This window comes from Gobius niger (genome assembly GCF_951799975.1).
Source record: "Gobius niger genome assembly, chromosome: 20".
Classification (NCBI taxonomy): domain Eukaryota; kingdom Metazoa; phylum Chordata; class Actinopteri; order Gobiiformes; family Gobiidae; genus Gobius; species Gobius niger.
In genome coordinates this window covers 6,581,849-6,593,340 of record NC_136871.1, presented here as the reverse complement: position 1 = coordinate 6,593,340, position 11,492 = coordinate 6,581,849, and the positions used below count along the sequence as shown (strand labels likewise).

The following is an 11,492-nucleotide window of genomic DNA, read 5'->3' as shown; positions in this document are numbered from 1 at the left end:
AACAGACTATAACAAAAAATGTTAAAGTCAGTGTTAGCAGTGCAGGTTTACATCATAGTGCCAATATCAATCAATCAATCAAACTTTATTTATAAAGCGCTTTTCATACCGAAAGGTATCACAAAGTGCTTTACAGATTACAACATTTTAAACAATGCGCCTGGGACAACCTCCCATATATATACATTTTATATATTAGGATTAAATAAATAGATTAGTCAGTTAAAGGCTAAGCTAAAAAGGTGGGTCTTGAGCTGCTCTTAAAAACATGAACGTTCTCTGCAGCCCTGAGCTCCTCCTATGCCTGTGTAACGCCTCATTTGAAAGCTAAGACATTCAAAACTGATTTTTCCTCGCACCTCGACCGTGTTGTCGTTGCTTTTTTTTGCACAAGGCAACTCAATGTGCCTGACAGCAACACCCAAAACACAAAACAAATCAATCAATACAGTCGTGAAAAAAAATACAAAATTACAAATATGGGTATATTAAAACTATATATTAAAAGTAGTTAAAATACCATCAATTGCCATAGGCAGCAGTAAATAGGCATGTTTTCAGCCTGGACTTAAACACAGTCAGGGTTGAGGCCTGTTACACGTCCTCGCTGAGGCTGTTGCGGTGACTCTAGGAACCACCAGGAGACCCCTCCCTGAGGATCTCAAGGCCCGAGATGGTTCATACTGCTGTACCACATCAGCTATATACTTTGGTGCCCGACCATGAAGAGACTTGTAAACTAGTAGAGCTATTTTAAAATCTGTTCTCAGAGCGACAGGAAGCCAGTGCAGAGACCGGAGCACTGGACTAACATGTCGAGCAGCAGCATTTTGAACATACTGCAGCTCGTTTAGAGAGGGCAGTGAACAGGCCGTTGCAATAGTCTAATCTCTCCAAGTCCAGTTTAGATACTACGTTTTTTATTTTCGCAATGTTTTTTGCTGGTAATAGGGTGCTGATGTAATGCACTTAATATAACTGTTAAAATTCAGGTCTGAGTCCATGATTACCCCTAGATTTCTAACTTGATTTTTAGGTTCTAGTGAAAGAGCTTGAAGATGACCAATGACACCTCTCTGTGTTTTTGTGGGCCAAAGACAATCATCTCCGTTTTATCTGTATTGTATTTTGTCTGTAGCTTTATTTTTGTATTTTGTTATATATATATATATATATATATATATATATATATATATATATATATATATATATATATATATATATATATATATATATATATATATATATATATATATATATATATATATATATATATATATATATATATATATATATATATATATATATATATATATATATATATAGCGGCTGGCTAGCTCAAGTGGTAAGTCACCCGACTTGCACACAGTAAACCCCGGTTCGAATCCCCGTTGGGGAAATGGGCTGCAAGTGTGGGTCCTTAGGCAAGACCCTTCACGTTACTGCCTACCTCATACAATGATGAGAGACAATGAAATGAATGACATGCCGGCTCAGACGTCGCCCGGCCAAACAAGGTCTGCGTCAGGTGCTGGGGAACCAGAGCACCTCGATGTAAAATGGGCTACTGGAACAAGGCGGAAATGGGAGAGATGCGAGAACAGGGCTCTGATGGAATGCTACTACTCCAGTAACCCTAGCCAGAGGGGCTACATGCAGAGGATGTGGGAGAAATGGTTACTTCGAAACCCACAGTCCAAACTCACGGCGAAACAACTAGTAGCTCAGTGTTCCAACATCCACAAACGGCAACTGCTATCACAACTTGAGATTGACGAGGTACAACACCAATGCTCCGGCAACGGGGAGCCAGGACACCAGGTTAGAGGGGAGTTAACACCAGCCCTCCCAATGGAGATTGGGTACGAAGCCCCAATAAGCGCAATCACGCTGAACGAGGCAGCGACTGACCTGAAAAATAAGATCATGGAAAAAATGTCCAGCAGGCAACCCCGAAGCCAATTACAGAGGCTAAGAGAAGTACTGTCAGAAAGTCTCCTAGAAGATGTGAATGCAGCTCTGAGAGCAATTCCTACATCAACCATCACTGAAACCAATGAGCTGATATACTCCACAGCAGCAGTGATCCTAGAGACACTTGGCTATCGGAAGAGCAACCATGAGATGAAATACCCACCATGGAAAAGAAGGCTGGAGGATAACATCAAGGCAGCACGGAGGGAAGTGAGTCAATTGACAGAGGCCTTGAAAGGTGCAATGAAAAAGCAAGTACCCAAAAGGTACAGCCAGATGCCCATACCTGAAGCATTGGAAACTGCCAAACAAAGGCTCCAAGCCTTGGCCAGCCGCCTAAAGAGGTACACGAGAGACAACGAAGCCAGACGAGTAAATCGTCTGTTCGCAACTCAACCTGCGAAAGTGTACGCTCAGTGGCAGGGTAACAATAACAGAGCAGACCCACCAAGGCTGGAAACTGAACAGTACTGGAAAGGCATATGGGAGAAGGAGGCAGCACACAACAGTGATGCACAGTGGCTGGTGGCTCTGAGAGAGGACCACAGCAACCTCCCTGAACAGAATCCAGTTACCATCACAGTGGCAGACGTCCAAGAAAGAGCCTCAGGTATGAAAAATTGGACAGCACCAGGCCCTGACATGATACACGCCTACTGGCTTAAGAAACTCACGGCTCTCCATGAGCGCTTGGCAGCGCAAATGAACCAGCTGCTGAGGGATGGGAATCACCCTGAATGGTTAACCGAAGGGCGCACAATCCTGATCCTGAAGGATCCCTCAAAGGGTACAGTCCCATCCAACTATCGGCCAATAACCTGCCTCTCCACAACGTGGAAGCTCATGTCCGGCACCATAGCGGCTAAGATAAGTAAGCACATGGATCAATACATGAGCACAGCTCAGAAGGGAATCGGTAAAGATACCAGAGGTGCCAAACACCAGCTCCTGGTAGACAGAACAGTCGCTCGAGACTGCAGAACCCGACACACTAACCTGAGCACTGCCTGGATTGATTACAAGAAAGCCTACGACTCAATGCCACATACTTGGATCATTGAATGCCTGGAGCTATACAACATCAACAGGACTCTAAGAGCCTTCATTGCAAACTCGATGAGGTTGTGGAAAACCACCCTTGAAGCCAATGGCAAGCCACTTGCACAAGTCTCCATCAAATGTGGCATATTCCAAGGAGACGCCCTGTCCCCACTGCTGTTCTGCATAGGTCTGAACCCCCTCAGCCAAATAATCAACAAGACTGGCTATGGATACCGACTCAGGAACGGGGCCACCATCAGTCACCTCCTCTACATGGATGACATCAAGCTGTATGCTAAGAATGAGCGAGACATCGACTCACTGATCCATACCACCCGGATATACAGTGCAGACATTGGGATGTCATTCGGACTAGAGAAGTGTGGTCGGATGGTGACTAAGAGAGGGAAGGTAGTCCACACAGAAGGGGTCTCACTCCCAGAAGGAACAATAGCAGACATTGAGGACAGTTACAAGTACCTCGGAATCCCACAAGCAAATGGCAACCTCGAAGAGGTGACAAGGAAAGCGGCTACGGCCAAATACCTCCAACGAGTAAGGCAGGTCCTAAGAAGCCAGCTCAATGGCAAGAACAAGTCCCGGGCAATAAACAGCTACGCCCTACCAGTAATCAGATACCCTGCAGGAATAATAAGCTGGCCAAAGGATGAGATACAGACCACAGATGTTAAGACGCGAAAGCTCCTAACCATGCACGGAGGGTTCCACCCCAAATCCAGCACCCTGAGACTGTACGCTAGCCGTAAGGAAGGAGGCCGAGGACTAGTGAGTGTGAGAGCCACTATCCAGGATGAAACATCCAAGATCCATAAGTACATCAAGGACAAGGCTCCGACAGATGACGTGCTCAGTGAATGTCTCAGACAATGGGGAACAGAAGATGAGGTGCTGGAGGTCCCGTCATGGGAGGACAAGCCCCTACACGGCATGTACCACCGAAACATAACTGAAGTGGCGGATATACAGAAATCCTACCAATGGCTAGACAGAGCCGGACTAAAGGACAGCACAGAGGCACTCATCATGGCTGCACAGGAGCAGGCCTTGCGCACCAGAGCAATAGAGGCCCAGATCTACCACACCAGACAAGACCCCAGGTGTAGACTGTGCAAAGAGGCCAATGAGACAATCCAGCACATAACTGCAGGGTGTAAGATGCTGGCAGGGAAAGCTTACATGGAGCGCCATAACCAAGTGGCTGGAATAGTGTACAGGAACATCTGTGCAGAGTATGGGCTGGAAACCCCAAGGTCAAAGTGGGAAACACCTCCAAAGGTGGTCGAGAATGACCGAGCCAAGATCCTGTGGGACTTCCAGATACAGACGGACAAAATGGTAATGGCGAACCAACCGGACATTGTGGTGGTGGACAAAGAGCAGAGGAAAGCCGTTGTGATCGACATAGCAATACCAAGCGACTTCAACATCAGGAAAAAGGAACATGAGAAACTAGAGAAATACCAGGGGCTCAGAGAAGAGCTGGAGAAAACCTGGAGGGTGAAGGCATCTGTGGTGCCCGTGGTCGTTGGGGCACTCGGGGCAGTGACCCCCAAACTGGAGGAGTGGCTCCAGCAGATCCCAGGAAATACATCAGACATCTCGGTCCAGAAAAGTGCAGTTCTAGGAACAGCAAAGATACTGCGCAGAACCCTCAAGCTCCCAGGCCTCTGGTAGAGGACCCGAGCAGGAGGAAAAAGAGAGACCGCCCGCGGAGGGTGAGGAAGAGTTTTTTTTTTTTTATAATTTTGTGTAGCTCTTCTGTAGCCTTTTAGTATTTTGTTATAGTATTTTTTTTCTTTGTATTTTTTTGGTAGCTTTTTGTATTGTCGCGCTTTCATCCTTGTTTTTGTCGCTAGAAGCTTTTAGATTTGGGTAATGCCAAACTGGAGAAAGTGTGCTCTGTTCAGGTGGGGGACAAGCATAATAGATCCATGGGGACAAGGGGTTAAAATATAATTAAAGCTTTTAAAGAACATATCTATCATGATTATGATAGGTCGGAATATCAAACTTACAATATTACAAAATCCAACAATTTCAGCACACCCAAAGTAAAAGAAATGCAATTTAAAATTCTTAATAATTACTATCCATCTGCGGCGACATTAAGGGGTAGATTTGGTTTTGAAGTTGACCCTTGTGATTTTTGTCATGAAAATCCAGAACAAACAGAACATCTATTCTTCTCTTGCCCAGTTAGTGGAAAGTTCTGGCAGGATGTTCATGGCTGGTTAAATACTAAAATTAATGATCTTGAGCAATTTACGATTGAAGATATTCTTATCTATAACTCCAAACTGACAAGGGACATTCCACTTTTAATTAACCTTATAATCATTATGGGTAAATACCACATTCACAAAAATAAATGGAAAAAGCAGCTGCCAAATTTTACCTGTTTTAAAAATGAAATTTGTATGTTGTTATCCTGCTTAAATTTTGTAAGAAGATCCAACCAAACTGTTGAAGAAATTTGCAATGCTGCTGAATTGTTTTTGAACACATTGTCATTTATCTGAGAACAATGCCTTATTTTATTTTACTTAGTTTACTTGCCTTGCCTGTTTTATTTGCTGTCTTCACGAGATTTTGTAATAAACGTTTTATAATAAAAAATAAATAAATAAAAAAATAAAAAAAAAGGGGTTAAAATATATCCGCGCACGCCAAAACAAAATCCAGCAGCAGATGGCGCTCATGTCCCGCGAGACCTACAGCTGACGTCACCTCTCCCCGGTCCCGTGACTCTGTCCATGGTCCCGACTTGGTAGCGCGTCCTGTGCTGCTGCTGCTGCTGAAAGATCGCTATTATTTAAAGGAAATGATTATCATCCGAGTTTGATGGTCTTTGCCACATACTGTTTATCCAATGAAGATGTTGTCCCGCTTACTGAAGGAGCATCAGGCGAAGCAAAACGAGCGGAAAGAGCTGCAAGGTAAGATAGCGGCTAATGCTAACAGCCCAGGAAGCTAAAAACAAATGTTGCCATCTCAAAATATATACTCAGCTGTAGTACACTTTCGCTGATTTTGAATGAAAGTCATTTTTAAGTGTTGGATTTTATTTCTTATTATATTATATTTATGTTGATATAATAATAATAATAATATGATAATAATATGCTGTGTATATCCATATAATAGTTCCAGACTGTGATTCGCTATTAACATTAATATACTGTGTTATTGTATTTATTCTGAAGTCATATCAATATCCTTATTTTAGCTAAATATGCTAATGTGGTATGAAAACTATTTGCATAATTTACTAATCTCACAGATTGCTGCTTGTTTACTACTCTCTGTTTACTCTTGTTCTTGCGTTGCTGTTGTATCAAGGATAATCTTCTACTATGGGACAAATAATCATTTTCTCATCTGATCTTATTTACTAATTTTATTATTTATCAATGTATTATTCCTCTTTTTTTGCAGAGAAACGCAGGCGTGAGGCTATAGCTGCAGCCACATGTCTGACAGAAGCCCTGGTTGACCATCTCAATGTCGGGTACTAAAAGTATTCATTCTGAGTTACAACTTTATTGATCCATGAAACAATCCTGTTTGTTTCAGTTAGTAAGGCTTAAGCATTTCTGTTATTTTCTTCATAAAGCCAACCCTGTTTGTACTAATCCCAGAGTGTATTGATTACATCACGTAATGTGACGCGAGTGGCCATGTGTAAAAACTAAAAATAGTTCATTGAGGTTTAAAAATCTGTGATGCAAGTTTGAAAATCGGCTTATGAACACTGGAACAAAGATTATGTGTAGAATGTGCCCATGTTTGGAGAGGAGGACTAGAGTTGGTTTTGTAATACAACTGACATACAGTATTAATACCTAATCCACTTTGCATCAGTGTGTAATATTGATTTTTTTTCTATTGTTTTCTTTTAAACCAGAGTTGCCCAGGCGTATGTGAATCAACGTAAGCTGGATCATGAGGTTAAGACACTACAGGTCCAAGCAAGCCAGTTTTCAAAGCAGACTGCCCAGTGGATCAGTATGGTGGAAGGCTTTAACCAGGCCCTAAAGGTAAAGAGTTACACATGTATACATACTGTATTTAATGTTTGAATAAATGAGACATATATTTAAAGCTTATAATTGTGAAATAGTTAAGACTGTATCGGAAAATAATATCAGTGATGAGTGTTCAGTTAAAGTCAGAAGGGACTGCTGTTTGATAAGAAAATCAGATTAGTGTCATTGAAGCCTGTAGCCTGTAGGTCTGAGAGGATTTGGCAGGTGCAACAGTAATTTAATATACACCACAACACAATCCTTTCTGGGCTGACAAGGGCTTTTCAGCCTGGTCTCTGTGACCTTTATTTATGCTTGATATAAGTTTGGTGAAGTAGACTGCTTAGAGCAGGGGTCCTCAAACTTTTTTCTTTGGGGGCCACATTATCGTTCCTGTCATGGGGGGGCCGGGCCGGGTCGGCTATAACATAGAATTGTATGACCCAGACCAAAATGATGCAGGCCTCATTGTGAAGTAGAGATTACTCGCCTGGCACAGTCATCACCACTGCTATATATCCACAAGATCAACACTTGATTCCAGGCACATATTTGTTTAGCTGTAGTGGTTTGCAAAAATAGTAATCAAGTCTTCACTCTTTGTTTTAATTTGAAATACCACAGGTATTCCATTTATTTTTATTTCCAAATAAAAAATAATTGCATAATGTGACCAAAGTAATAACTGCTTACACTTGTATTGTGCTTTACAAGCCTGTGTCACAAGTTTCTCAAAGTGCACTGTAGTCATTACTCATTCACTCCACACTCTGTGGTGGTTAAGCTTCATTTATCACGTGGCTATTATGTGGTGTTTTTATCCTGATCTCTTAAAAAAAAAAAGCATAACTCTGCACAGGAATGGGCTAGAGACCTTTTTTTTTACATACTCAGGGATTTGTGCTCTTCAAGTCGTTGTGACTGTTCACAAAAAGAGATAACTGTTACAATTTGAGGGGATGTTGTCAACTTAAATTACCAGCTATTAGTTCCACGAGGAAACGAATGTGTGTGTCTGTGTCTGGTGTCCGGCTCTGGAATAAACTGGGAGCCCAACTCAAGCAATGCTCATCCGTTTATCAATTCAAATCAAAGTATAAACAACTCATACTGTCTGCGTACAGGACGGAGGAATGTCCTTGAGTGTGGAAATGGAAATAACTGCAGTAAACTATCTATGTTGTAGTACTGTAACTGACAAACTAAAAATTGAAGCATCACTGTTTATTTATCTGATCACACTGTGCTCTGTAGTTTTGCAGAGGAGGGGGAATAAAAAAATAAATTAAAAAAAAGAAAGAAAAAAGATTGTATCCACTTATGTATATGTATGTATATATAGTGTATATAACTGTTTGTTTTGTCTTATTCACATATCTCTGTTTTGTATTAGCTATGTGAATTTGAAGTCAAAGCTATATAGGACTATATATATGGCTATATTTGGCTATAAGTACATATGCAGATCGCTGTTAGATCTACTTAGATCGTTTATCACCAATACTTTTTCTGATGTGTCATAACTAAACAAAGTGTAACAAAGACAAACCTCAAGTAACTCAATATTGTGGCTGCTTGTTGTCACCATCACTGCTTCTCAACTATACAAAGGATCAGGGCAGGCGAGACATGGACCTGTTGGAGAGAAGGGCCAACCCCCCTCCTCCCAATGGGCTCATTAAACTCATCATGTGAAGCATCATCCAGCACAGATTACCAACGTTCACTTGTAAAGTCAACTACTCAGGGCAGCAGGGTTGGGCCGGTTGATTGGGGGTCACTACCCCCTCCCAACTGACCCACACTCTGCTTTTTAATGCACCTCACAGAATAGGGTTCTCACTGCCACATAGTCTGCTGTAGATGGTGACAATGAAGTGACTGATTATGAATTAATAGCAACAATAATAATAAAATAATAGTATAATAAATTAATCAATAATGATATAATAGCACAAAATATGAAATAAATTACATTTATTAATAAATCATATAATGTGGTCGTAAATAACACAATCAATAATATTGTGTCCATTAAAAGCACTTAACTAAAAACAAAAAACAACAAGGAACAAATGTTCAACTTAAAAGATTGGTGACTCGTTGTTATTGGCAGTGATGGGTATTTAATTTAATTATTGAGTTTTCTTTCCCTGTCTTGGAACCAGCAGAATGTTGTAACGTAAATATTGATGATTGTATAGTCACTGGAATAGGACAAAATGACTATATGTCATATCTTCTTTATCCATAGTAAATTAATGTATCTATTTCTTAAGTACGAAAGGGAGTAGGCGCTAACAAGCTGAAGCTTCTGCCTACTCCTTTTGAGCATCATATCCACGTTATTTATTTATCTATTTGGCTATTCACCTACGCATGTACCTTTCTTTTGCTTGATTACTGTGCTGAACTCTGTTCCTATGAATAACTTTGTGGAGCTCAGATGCTCAAATACAAAAGATGAATGAAGTCAGGGGCCGGGTTAAATCATCCCGGATTTCTATCTCAACAGTTTTTGAATATCGCATTTTATTCTCACACTATGCAGGTCTTTATAAAAGTTTGGTGAGAATTAAAAAAAAAAAAGCTCTGTAGTTGAGTCTCATAATCAGACCTAACCAACATTTCATTAATTGTGTGCTGCCATTTTATTCCACTCTCTCCCGTCAGTATTGATAAGCCTTTGATCTGTTGTTGTCACTTTATTTTACAGGAAATTGGCGACGTGGAGAACTGGGCTCGTAGTATTGAGATGGACATGAGAACCATTGCAACAGCTCTGGAGTATGTGCACAAAGGTCAGCTCCAAGCAGCGTCCACGTAGTGCCACAAAGGAGACAGATCTTTTTTAAATGCACATCAAATGAATGCAGTTGCTTCATTAACTGTGGAGAATTTCATTGTTGCTTGTTTTTTGAGGTTTTGGAAGCCGTCAGATCAATTATGTGAACCCGACTACTGCTTATTATATTGTGTCCATCAGGTTTAACTAACCTTCAGCCAACAATGAGTTAGATGTGATTTTAACACTTTGCCTAATGTTACCATAACATGTTTTGAATAATGCTTGAATCTTTTTTTTAAATAAATGTTTAGATGATATCAGTTCTTTGTGTGAATTCAATAAAGATGAACACCTAGACTCTTTCTATGCTTAAGTGAAGCAGTATTAAAAAGAGAGTTATTAGAAAAACGGGCCTTGGCAGAGTGAGCCTAGAATGATCAGTGTGAGTGACGGGGGCTTCAACCAATCACAGTGAAGTAATTGTCATTTTTATATAGTTTACTAGCTGAGACCCGGCCTTTGGCCGGGCCTCGCTAGTCTCCACATTTGATATTCAGAGATTATGAGTTATTACAAAGAAATGTCCAGTATAGTCCCTATAACCCGTCACTCAGTACAGCTGTAGACCCACAGTAAGCAGACCAGTGGTTCCCAACCCATTCCTAAAACTATGGCCACTCCAAATGTTTAAAATAATGAATGCTAAAAATAATTTCAAACAAACTGCAATTGGAGTGTTTGCACCCGTACTCCTTTCTTATAAACTACATCGACAATATGTTGCAAAACTCAGGGAATAGAATTCAAGAAACAGTGGAATATTGATGGAGAAATATTAGCGGTTCAGCTCTAACGGTTCGGTTCACGGTGCAGGACCCGTGGTTTGGTGCAATCTAAAAAATAAGAAGTTGTTTTTTATTAGACAGTATTTATATCCTTATAAGACAATTGGCAATGCTTTCAAAGCGGATTTATAGAATGTAAAGAAGAAATAGAAAAGAAATGGTACAGCAGCAAAGTAAAAAAAAAAACATAAATAAAAAAAAAAGCAACAGTGCAGGCCATGCGCTCGTTAAGTGGTTTCACTTTCGCTTTCCGCACACGGAGGCTGAAGCTCTCGGAGCAGCGCGTTTCATTTGAAGCTCGTGTTTCTGCGTGTACTTTTTTTCGGAGACAAAACTTTGGAGACGGAATATGAGCAGGATTGGATCTTACGCATGTGTCTGAGCTTCTGACATGACAGCACTGGATCTGTAATGAACCACAGCCTCGGTCACTGCAGGAGAGACTTAAACAAAGACGCGTAGATGTGTTTTGGAGGATGTACCTGTACCTGCGGAGCGTCTGCAGCTGCAGTTTAGGGTGAGTGACGATGACACACATCGCGCTGTTTGGATGCGCGCACGCACACATACACACACACACGCACGGCAGTCAGATCTCGTGCACTCGCGTTGTTGTGACGGCGGGTTGTCCTCGGACAGCAGCACCGCGGTCCATATGGACCCGTGACCAATGCCCGCGGCCGGTGGGACGGTGACGTGGGGCCGGCCGCGGATTTTTGGGAAATGAACATGGCAAGTCTTATATAGCGCTTTTCCAGACGCTCGTCGGTGTACAATTTGTTGCAGTATTCATTCAGT

General features: G+C 41.3%; 1 protein-coding gene across 1 annotated transcript; it reads left to right on the top strand.

The window, feature by feature from the left end:
• Positions 1-5,766: 5,766 nt before the first annotated feature.
• bloc1s1 (biogenesis of lysosomal organelles complex-1, subunit 1) lies at positions 5,767-10,126 on the top strand. Its single transcript, XM_079579365.1, has 4 exons — positions 5,767-5,972; positions 6,472-6,544; positions 6,941-7,073; positions 9,778-10,126. Exons 1-4 carry the CDS (start codon positions 5,906-5,908, stop codon positions 9,886-9,888), a joined length of 384 nt encoding a protein of 127 aa, XP_079435491.1. The 5' UTR covers positions 5,767-5,905; the 3' UTR covers positions 9,889-10,126.
• Positions 10,127-11,492: the final 1,366 nt, after the last annotated feature.